Source organism: Triticum aestivum, chromosome 5A (assembly GCF_018294505.1).
Source record: "Triticum aestivum cultivar Chinese Spring chromosome 5A, IWGSC CS RefSeq v2.1, whole genome shotgun sequence".
Lineage (NCBI taxonomy): Eukaryota > Viridiplantae > Streptophyta > Magnoliopsida > Poales > Poaceae > Triticum > Triticum aestivum.
Window position 1 is genome coordinate 310,232,246 of NC_057806.1, and position 10,226 is coordinate 310,242,471.

The 10,226-nt window shown below is 44.5% G+C and overlaps 2 protein-coding genes across 2 annotated transcripts in view; one reads left to right on the plus strand and one right to left on the minus strand.

Moving 5' to 3' along the window:
- LOC123103076 (proteasome adapter and scaffold protein ECM29) overlaps positions 1–3,045 on the plus strand; it is an 18,296-nt gene extending 15,251 nt beyond the window's left edge. Inside the window, exons 30-35 of the mRNA XM_044524565.1 lie at positions 600–767; positions 1,242–1,371; positions 1,749–1,907; positions 2,021–2,124; positions 2,218–2,277; positions 2,621–3,045. Coding sequence (XP_044380500.1) covers positions 600–767; positions 1,242–1,371; positions 1,749–1,907; positions 2,021–2,124; positions 2,218–2,277; positions 2,621–2,824 — 825 coding nt within the window. The 3' untranslated portion in view covers positions 2,825–3,045. The remainder of the gene's footprint in view (positions 1–599; positions 768–1,241; positions 1,372–1,748; positions 1,908–2,020; positions 2,125–2,217; positions 2,278–2,620) is intronic.
- Positions 2,988–6,787, minus strand: LOC123103077 (hydroxymethylglutaryl-CoA lyase, mitochondrial). The gene is made up of 9 exons (XM_044524566.1): positions 6,239–6,787; positions 5,581–5,700; positions 5,300–5,432; positions 4,690–4,869; positions 4,314–4,394; positions 4,001–4,164; positions 3,777–3,913; positions 3,542–3,657; positions 2,988–3,454 (listed from the first exon to the last, which is right to left on the minus strand). Exons 2-9 carry the CDS (start codon positions 5,697–5,699, stop codon positions 3,221–3,223), a joined length of 1,164 nt encoding a protein of 387 aa, XP_044380501.1. The 5' UTR covers position 5,700; positions 6,239–6,787; the 3' UTR covers positions 2,988–3,220.
- Positions 6,788–10,226: the final 3,439 nt, after the last annotated feature.

Below are 10,226 nucleotides of genomic sequence, written 5' to 3' on the forward strand. Positions count from 1 at the left end.
GCCCGAATCCGGCCATCGGCCGCGCAGGAGCAGAGGAGGCTGCCGGACGCGCGTGGCGGTCGCGCGCGCTTCTAAAAGGCGCTCATGACCGTGCTGCTCCGCCTCGACGCCGTCCCGGGCCACGACCTGGCAGGCGGCGTCCATGGAGGAGGAGATGAGGAAGAGTGGCTGGGGCAGAGGAGGAGCGGCAGCGGCAGCTCGATTTGCTCGGCAGCTGGCGGCGCGCGAGAGCATCGGCCATTTGATCGGTGGTTCAGTTTCGACAGTAGGTTCAGTTTTGACAGTAGGTTCAATTTCAACAGTAGGTTCAGTTTACATCATCAATTACACATCACCTATATCATCTGTTGGAGTTGCCTCTTTTTTGGAGATGTAAAATGCACTTTTTGGTGAAGTAAATTATACAACACCTAGTTTTACATCTCCAAATTTGCATCATCTATTGAAGATGCTCTGAGAGTGGTGAGGATGAATAAAATTCAGTGAGCGAGAGAAATTTTGAAACTGCCATCCCATGTAACTAAAGTTATGTACCATAATCTCCTTTGTTTTGTTAAATAAAATTCGTATGGTAATATCTGTCCTTATCATCCTTCCAGGGAAAAGATGCTGTTCTGGATGCACTAGCTTCACTGTGTTTGTGCTGCCACGCTGCTATAACCGCAGATGAACCCACTATGCCTAGTGTTATTCTGAATGCTGTTTGTGCTGCATGCAGTAGGAAGCCGAAATTGTACCGTGAAGCAGCTTTCTCGTGTTTACAACAAGTAATTCTCTTTTCCATTCCTTCATTTCTATATGAATGTAAAAACTTGTCATAATTGGCTGATGTTCCTTATGTTCAAGAACAAAGATTCTTGTCTGTTACACAATTGTCAGCATAACCACATACTCAAAAAAATTATGATGTAAACTTGAAGCATGATATAACTAAATTACCTCAGGGCTTTTCCTTCCGGTGTATTAACTGAATAGGAGAAGAAAAGTTTCCTGAAAAGACTGCAAAAAAGATCTGTTTCTCGAGATATGCTGTGGAGGCATCTAAATTGGAATGATGGTATTGTTGATAATGTTGCCACTTATTAGTTTGCATAGACAAGCATCTCTAATAAATCTGCTCCATGGGAATTTAATACCACAATTTTGTTTATGATCAGCAGTCCATCGATTTTTGGCATTATATGTATATAATTTAGAATCAGTACCATTTACTTGGTTTTTATTTGCTTCTTTCTTTTCAGGTGATCACTGCATTCAAAGATCCAGGATTCTTCAATAGTGTTTTCCCTATGTTGTATGAGGTTTCTAATCAGTCTGTCATTTTTAAGACAACAAGGAGTTCATCTTCACTAAGTACATCTGCTGCTGCTGGTCAGTCGTTATTTGGGCTCTTTCGAACTAGGTCCCATGCTAAAAAATTCCTTTAATACTCCATTTTTTTCTACTCCCCTCTGTTCCTAAATATTTGTCTTTTTAGAGATTTCAAATGGACTGCCACATATGGATGTATATAGACATATTTTAGAGTGTAGATTCACTCATTTTTCTCCGTATGTAGTCACTTGTTGAAATCTCTAGAAAGACAAATATTTAGGAATGGAGGGAGTATCATATAAACACAGTATGGTAATTTATATCATAACAAAGAAAATTGAGATCCTGACGAGGAAGTTTATAACACCCTGCATGCGAATATTGATACCCTTTTATGCTCGTACTGACTTATGTATTGGTCTTCTTTTCTGCAGAGCAAGATGAAAGTGCAAGTGTCTCCGTTTCTCTCCACAAGGTGCTCAACTGTGCTGCATCTAGCATCACTATTGCTTTGCCACAAGATATTATCCACCAAAAGAAGAATATGTTAGAGGTTCTGTTGAACTCTCTTTCACCCGAGGAGGGTTGGCAAGGTATGTTTTGTATGCAGGATCGGTGATATATTCTGAGCAACTGTTTTACAAATAGATCTGCATTGATACTTGAAAACTATCACCGTGACACTTATCTGGGTTTTCATGAGCAGTTAAATTGTCATCCTTCTTGTGTATCAAAGAATTGTGCTACAAATTTTCGGATTCTGGTGGTAGCACGGCGTGGCCTGAAGGCACAGATGATTTTGTTCAGGAGGTACATCACATAGTTGTTTGGTACCATATCCGATATTTGGTCATTTCTTCGTTGTTCTGACAAATTTCTTTTACCCTGGGTATCCAAACTCAGATGTTTCATTCAGTGGCGTCAAAAGTAGTAGACTCCATACGCTTAGTTAAGATTGCTCAGGTAATCTTCTATGCTCACCAACTGATACTGCATCATCTTTACTCATTTTTATGTTAGTTCAGTATTGCTTGGTACTCCCTCCGTTCCTAAATATAAGCCCTTTTAGAGATTCCAATAAGGAGTACATACGGAGCAAAATGAGTGAATCTACACTTTAAAATATGTTTATATACATCGTATGTAGTTCATATTGAAATCGCTAAAAGGGCTTATATTTAGAAACAGAGGGATTCTAATACCGACCTCACTGGCATTGAGCCTCGAGTCCCACATGCTATCACAATCACTATTTATCGTCCAGGAAGGACTTTGGTCCTTACGAGTTGTGTTTTTTTCCCCGCAGGTTCATGTTGCTGCTTCAGAGTGCCTTCTTGAGTTGATCAAATTGTATAGAGACTTCCCGTTGGAAGAGAGAAGAGAGGCCAAGTTTGAGGGTGAACTAATCCAACTCTGCGAGTCAGAAAAAAGTGAACAGGCAAAGGCACTTTTGAAGCAATGCTTGGCTGCTCTCAAAGAGCTCACTGGCGTAACCATGACGATAGGTTAGATGTACACTTTTTCGATACATGTAAAATCTGCTACATGAAAATGCTGCCAGTGGCACACTTGAAATTTATGGCAAAGTGGTTGCATTGCACGTTTTTCAGCTATGCAATACGAAAATTAGCAATTTATTAGAGTTCGGTTAATTATTTTCCATTTTCATACACTTCTCTGTGAGGTCACAACTTTCTTTCTGTTATGACGAAGAGGGCTCTGATTATTCAAGGTCATATGAGAACTGAGATACAAATTGAGAGTACATATCAATGTTTCATGATAAGTTTCACCTGACCCGAGTAAATTGATGCGGTATACAACAACCAAAATGGCTTGCGTAAATGCATATGCTAGACGGACAGCAATGACGTGTACTACCCCTTGTGGAGTTCCAGTATGACAATCAGGCCGTTAGCCTGCACAAAGCTGTTGCAGTCTTGGAGCCTGACGGGCGGTCCAGGTGCTTGCAGATGTAGTCGCCAGCGTCCATGAGCTTGCCGAGGTCGACGTTGGTCTCTATCCCCAGGCCGTGAAGCATGTACACCACGTCCTCCGTCGCCACGTTGCCCGTGGCGCCCTTCGCGTATGGGCACCCTCCAAGGCCCGACACAGACGAGTCCACTACGCCGATCCCCATCTGGCAATGGCAACATTGTGAAAACCGAGTCAGGACAACAAGGCTTGCTGACCGACTCGCTGTTTTCAGCTCGGTTATTATTATTACCTGGAGAGAGACTAGGATGTTGGCAAGGGCTTGGCCATATGTATCGTGGAAGTGAACGGCCAGCTTGTCTGCCGGAACGACAGCCATGACCGCCTCCAGCATAGGAACTACCCTGCCTGAAACAAAACAGCCCATGTATGTTAACAGTGTGCAAAATCTGAACAAACAAAAAGCCTCAAGAAATCGACAGTTCTGCATCACAGTATGGTGGTACTCGGCGAATGCGATAACGTACCTGGCGTACCGACACCAATCGTGTCACCGAGTGAAATCTCCGCGCAACCCATGTCGTAGAGTTCCTTGGCAACATATGCTACCTTTGATGGATGCACAGCGCCTTCCACGGGGCAGCCCACCACACATGAAACATACCTACCACAATCAGAGGATGGACGACTTCAGAACAGATTCAGTAATCAAGCTATTCGTTCACACTTGCTTTGGACTTAGGCAGCTTACCCGCGGATACGTATTCCATGTTTCTTGGCAGCAGAAGTAACATCACGGTACCGAGCAAGGCTTTCCTCGATGGTGCAGTTGATGTTCGACTTAGAGAAGGATTCAGAGGCGGATGCAAAAACCGCAACTTCTTTTGCACCAGCTGCAACAGCAGCCTCAAATCCCTGCAAATGAAATCGCTTCATCACTACAGAATATGTCAAGTGCATTGCAACTTCTTTTGCATGTCATTTGCAGTGATTTGAGGCTGCTCTGAGAAGGATTTGAAGCGTAAAAAAAAACTATGCACAAAAGTCTACAGAAATGGGCATACTCTGAGGTTAGGAGTTAACACAGGAAACCGCACATCTGGCGCATGCTGGATACCTTCAAGGACATCCTTTGCATCAGCTAGCTGCACTTCCAAAATAAAGTTATCATTAGTTTTGCCGTATCTTTGGTCTGTAACTGTCTATCTATTATGCATGCTAGCACAACTTCACAAGAGAAAAATGGAAGTTAAATGGAACAATTTCTGAAAAAAATGTAACCAAGCAATTAACTCATAATCCTGCATGGAAATACTTTAATTCGTTGAATAAGAGAAGGTATATTACTGTACCTTCCACCAGCAGGTTTTAGATATTTCAAAAAGCTAACTACTGTGCATGTTACGCAGCTTCATCTAGTTTAGGTACACCATAAATTACCTGCGGCACCCATCTTGGGGAAACAAAACTTGTGGCTTCAACTACTGACAGGCCAGAAGCCACCAACTTGTGTATCAGCTCAATCTTTACTGATGTCGGTACAATGTTCTTCTCATTCTGCAGACCATCTCGTGGTCCAACCTCAACCACCTTCACAAACCTTGGGAGATCCCACGAAACCTGAAAAATCAGTTATTCATCGACTGAGCAAAGGGGAAAACATCTGGGTAGTAATGATTCTTCTTTATTATGCTTTCAGCCGAAACTTGCATGAGTTCAAACAGTACTAGAAAGTTATGACTTTGCGGCTTAGTTTGCGGTTGATGAACTATGTTGCGCTGCGCTGCGCTTATTTTGTAATCTGTTGTGGAAAAATAGCCACGAAACTAGGGATAAGTTGGTTAAACAAACAGTAAGATAGACAAAAGCTAGTTGGGTATACTAAAGTTGAGTCATCTATTTTGGAACGGAGGGAGTAGATGTCACTTCCTTGCTTCTGTTTTTTTAAGGAGTCCTTGCTTCTGTTAGAGGAGGTGCAACCAGACATAAAATAGGGAAGCAAAATTGAATGCATACATCATCCACTATGAAATTTCACAACTTAACTTACCTTTTGTGGAAGAGTTCTAAACTCCATATCCGCTCCATTGCAGGACGAGTCGGTATACTGGCCTTGCAGATGCCATGAGTGGGAAGTGCTGTGAAAGAGCGTCTGGTTGTTGCCACTGTTGCTGGGCGTGTAACTGAAAGCAGTACAGATAAAAAAGATACTATTACTGAATGGTTGCTCACATCTGGAGATACTGGTTAAAAAAATGTGAAAAATAAAACACCGGATAAAATGGCAAGTATGAGATGAAGCATTTGGTGTTGAATGACAGGAAAACTTACTTGCCGGTGCTGCGGTCATCAGCTGTTGATCTGCAGGCACTTTGGCAGAACCTTCCAAGTCTATTAATACTCAACTTTGGCAGGTCCCCAAGGCCAAGTGGCTCCTCGAGGCTCGACATTCTGGAAACATAAATGAACAATTGAAGAGTGTGAATAACAATGCTGGCATGTACCTAAGTTTCTTTGTCTGCAGTGCCGAAAGCATCTGAAACATCGAAGGATACAAAATTGCAAACATCGAAGGATGGTATGACCAGTGGAGCCCACATCCCTCAAAAACAAAAAGAGTTACTATCATCACACACCATTTCAAACCGGCCGGATGTTTCTCAGATATCGATTTCACGCGGGTGCGCTAACTAGCAAGCTGGATTGCTAGTGCTATCATTTCATCAGCTGGGTTCCCCAGTGAAAGAGGATTAGGGTATGGAGCTGTGGCAGAGAGCAACGCTGACTCTTCAGCAACAAAGATTGCTCTGGTTCTTTGGAAGTGAAATTTTGAATTGAAGCATGAAGCCGGTTGGAACATGGAATGAAACATTGCATCCAGGCACTCGCAAGTTCATTCCAGATTTCTCCGCCTTACAATAAATCTAGGCACTTGCTTGCTGAAAAAAGAAACAGGAACGGGGGAAGAACCAAGAACCAAGAAAGGCACCTTGATCGATGGATGAATTCGAAGCCGATCCGACGGAGTACGAGCCACAACGCCTGACGTGGTATAGGGCAGCAGACTCGCGCTCGCTTGAATCCGACGAAAAGATCGCGGAGGTCGCCGCACCCGCTAAAATGGAGGTCGCAGCTGCACCACCGCGTCTCCGCCAAGGGAAAGGGGCCGGAACCCGGCCGGCGCCGCGTCCACCTGAAAGGAGAGTGGACCCGGTCTTCGGCGGGAGACGCGTCGTGGCGCCGCGGGGCCGGGTGTTAGTGGGAGCGGGTCTAGGGACCGGGTTTATGGAGAGGCAGGATGTTTGGCGGAGGGCTTGGTGGGAGTTGTGGAGGCAACGGCGTTGGCTGGTGCCTTTCAGTTGGGTGAGCGGCCACCAAACCACGCGCGATCCTGCCGGGTTCTCGGATCCGCCACGCGGGCCGTGCCCGTTAAGTTGGATTCGCGTTGGAGAAATGGATCGAGTAGGTGGAAGTCGGTGCGCAAATATGCATCCCTTGGACAATGGGTCGGTGATTGTAGTTGCGTGTTTTGTGGTTTTGGTGGCTTGAGCCGACAGAATATTTCTGGGTTTTTTCTCTAAAACTTTGGGTGGTGATATCGGGTCGGACGTGAGACCCGGTTGGCGGATGTATGCTGCTGAATGAATTCTCTAGATGCAAACGTGGTCGACACTACTCCAAGAAAACTGGGATCTTATTTTCCTCTTTTTGATGGGAAACTGGGTTCTTATTGGTGGTGCATGTGGTTTGGATGGATTTCCTCGTGTTTTATGTGGCGGAGAATGTTATCTCATTTAATGTTTGGTTGAGTTAGATAGCACGTTTGCGGTTAAGACTAGTCATAATGGGGAGTAACTTAGACTAGTAACATCATATTTTACTAGACTATGTTACTACCTCCATAGTGGGTAGTAACATATGTGCGTTGTCATGTTATGATTCATTTATTAGCCTATAGACTCATATTGTCTTGGTATGTGTGATGTTACAGTAACTAGCTAAGTTATCACGATTACCTCTCTCATCATTAAATAAGTGCCACATAAGCAAAATTATCTTGAAAAGTGTGATGTTAGGCTGGTCATAGTGGGGAGTAACTTATACTAGTGTCATGCATATGACACTAGTCTAAGTTACTACTTTTATAATGCAAAGTAACATAGTAGTAGTGTCATGGATAGCTTCATTTATTAGCTTGTAGACTCATCTTATATTGAGAAACGCTATGTCACAGTAACATATTATGTTACTACTTCTCATTAATTACTTGCCACATAAGTAAAAAAATTCTTGGAGTGCGCTATGTTACTCGCTAAGTTACTTCCACTATGACCAGGCTTACTCTCACTATGGCCAGCCTAAAAGTGCACATGATGTAGATATGTTATTAAACTAGAGGATACAGCGCGCGTTGCCGTGAGAATTGGTTGATAAATGTTTGAATTGATACTTCCTCCTTCCATCTATATAGGACCTAATGCGTTTTCAAGATCACTTTTGACTGTTGACAAGATTAATATTACATGAGATGTATAATGTGAAAATTATATCATCAGAATCTCCTTTCACATACGAATTTAACAGTATACTTTATGTAAGTTATATGTCATATATTATTGCTCTAAAATTTGATTAAAGTTAGCCTCGAAAAACACATTAGGCCCTATATAGATAGAAAAAAGGAGTAACATAAGAATCAAAATTAAAAATACATGTGAACCAACTCGTGCTTGGATGGTTAGGAGGACAGTGCTATTCTCAACCCACAAGAGTTCAATTCCTAAACCTGACACTGGTGCTCGCATTTTTTGGATTTATTTCAGGTCTTCCGGCAATATGCGTTCAGTGAGAGGAGATGTTCTCGTCGACTATGAAGATGTATGTGTCGGCTTAGTCTCTCAGAGGTGTTCATAGGGGTAAGGTGTGCGTGCATGTATTCATAAGGATGAGTGTATGTGCGTATGTATGAGCATCTTCCTCTGTTCTATGTTCAATAAAATAAAATAAAAATACATATGCCATTTTATTTGATTATGTTTAGTTGTAATAATATTTATTAAATTATGTGAACTATGCATAGATCAGATGGTTATGTTTCTTATGGTGGAACCAACCCACCAAAGTTCAAGTCCTAGACTCGGCACTCGTGCTCGTATTTATGTTCGGTGCGCAAATATGGACCTCTTCGACATTGGGTCGGTGATTGTACTAGTTGCATGTGTTTCTGGGTTTTGTGGGTTGAGCCGACATAATATTTGTGGTTTTCCTAAAACTTTGGGTGCTGATATCGGGTCAAACGTGAGACCCGGTTGGCAGATGTATGCTGTTCAATGAATTCTCTAGATGCAAACATGGTCGACACTACTCCAAGAAAACTGGGGTCTTTTTTCCCCCTCGTTTTGATGGGAAACTGGGATCTTATTGGTGGTGCATGTGGTCTGGATGTATTTCCTCGTGTTTTATGTGGCGGAGAATGGCGTCTCATTTAAATTCGGTTGAGTTAGGCATCTCCAACAGCAACCCTTAAGAAATTTCCCGCATTCGTCCGCGGACAGGGATCAATCCATGGACATGGATGCGGGAGGTCAAAATCCAATGCTAGCCGCGTACATTTCAAACTATTTTTCAATAAACCGGATGAAATTTATGCAAACGCGGTCGGATTTTGTTGGGGATATAACTACCAGGTATGACCCGCCCAGAAGGGGCCGGGTCAATCCTAATGGCTGGTTACTAAAAGTTCAGTGAATATACAAGGCGATGGTTTAGTATAAGGCTTGTAGTAGGCCCAAGCCCAGAGGCGGCTTGAGGCCCATGATTGTAAACCGCCATAAGTAAGAAAGGCTTGTAAAGAAAGGCATGTGAGGGAAGTCACCGAGCCGGACACGTTATATGAGCCGGCCGGGACTCTGTAGGCCGCTAGGAGTCAACCCGTGTATATAAGGAGACGACCCGGGGGCGGCTTAGGGAAAGAAACAAGAGATCGAGAAGCCAAGCTAGCGTATTTCGCTCCTTGGTCATCGAAACCTAGCAATACCACATCAACTGGACTAGGATTTACCTTCACCGCAAGGGGCCGAACCAGTATAAACCTTTCGTGTCCTTTGTCCCGATTAACCCCTTTAAGCTTTCTAGTTGCGATGGCTCCACGACTAAGTTCTTTCACTAAGACATCCGCCGTGACAATTCCATGATAGTTGGCGCCCACCGTGGGGCCAGCGCATGGTGGATTTGAGTTCTTGAAGGGCAACTTCGAAGGGCTCAAGGGATACGCTGTGGGCCGGATGACCAAGAGTCGTCGCGGCAAGCTCTACATCGACGACGAAGGCTGGGGCTCCGACGCTGGCTCAATTGAGTACGGATATAGGGTCCCCTTCGGCGGAATCCACGTCTTCATCGGTCGGATCGGCGAGCCAGGCCCTGAGCCGGACATCTGCACCAACCTCGTCGAGACGGCTCAGCGCGCTAGATCCGCCCGGGCTCAACCCGCTATGAGGCGTGCCTTCGTGGGTTGCATCCATGGAGGGGAATTTTCTGAAGGATCGGTGGACGGTGGTGAGACGGCCGTTTGTTCTGATGGTGAGTCGTCCGCAGGCGAAACAGATTCTTTGTATCAGTTGCAAGACGGCGGGCTTGGGGGCTGTTCCGATGGCAGCAGTATTCCGGACCCCACTGAGCCGCTAAATTGAGCCGGAGTCTTCATGGCTGGCACTCAACCTGGTCAGAATTCTACGGCTGCGGCAGCCATAACCACCGGGTCAGCAGCGGCCGGGTCAGGAGACCCCGTGCGCCCACCAGCTCAGGTATTAATGGACCTCATGGATAGGATGACGACCCTGTTGACTGTTGTGGTTTAGTCGGCGGATAAGGCTCAGCATGACGCAGAAGTAGCACGACTACGCGGAGAGGTAGCACAAGCCAAGGAAAATTTAGCAGTGGAAGATGTCATGATGGCCGCAGAACGGGCGACTCTGGAT

Excerpts from the sequence above, each read along its gene's own strand:
- LOC123103077 (XM_044524566.1), bottom strand. The coding sequence starts at position 5,699 with ATGTCGAGCCTCGAGGAGCCACTTGGCCTTGGGGACCTGCCAAAGTTG. Across the intron at positions 4,870-5,299 it reads TTAGAACTCTTCCACAAAAG|GTTTCGTGGGATCTCCCAAG; the intron begins GTAAGTTAAGTT and ends CTGATTTTTCAG. Across the intron at positions 3,455-3,541 it reads ACATCCTAGTCTCTCTCCAG|ATGGGGATCGGCGTAGTGGA; the intron begins GTAATAATAATA and ends TGCCATTGCCAG.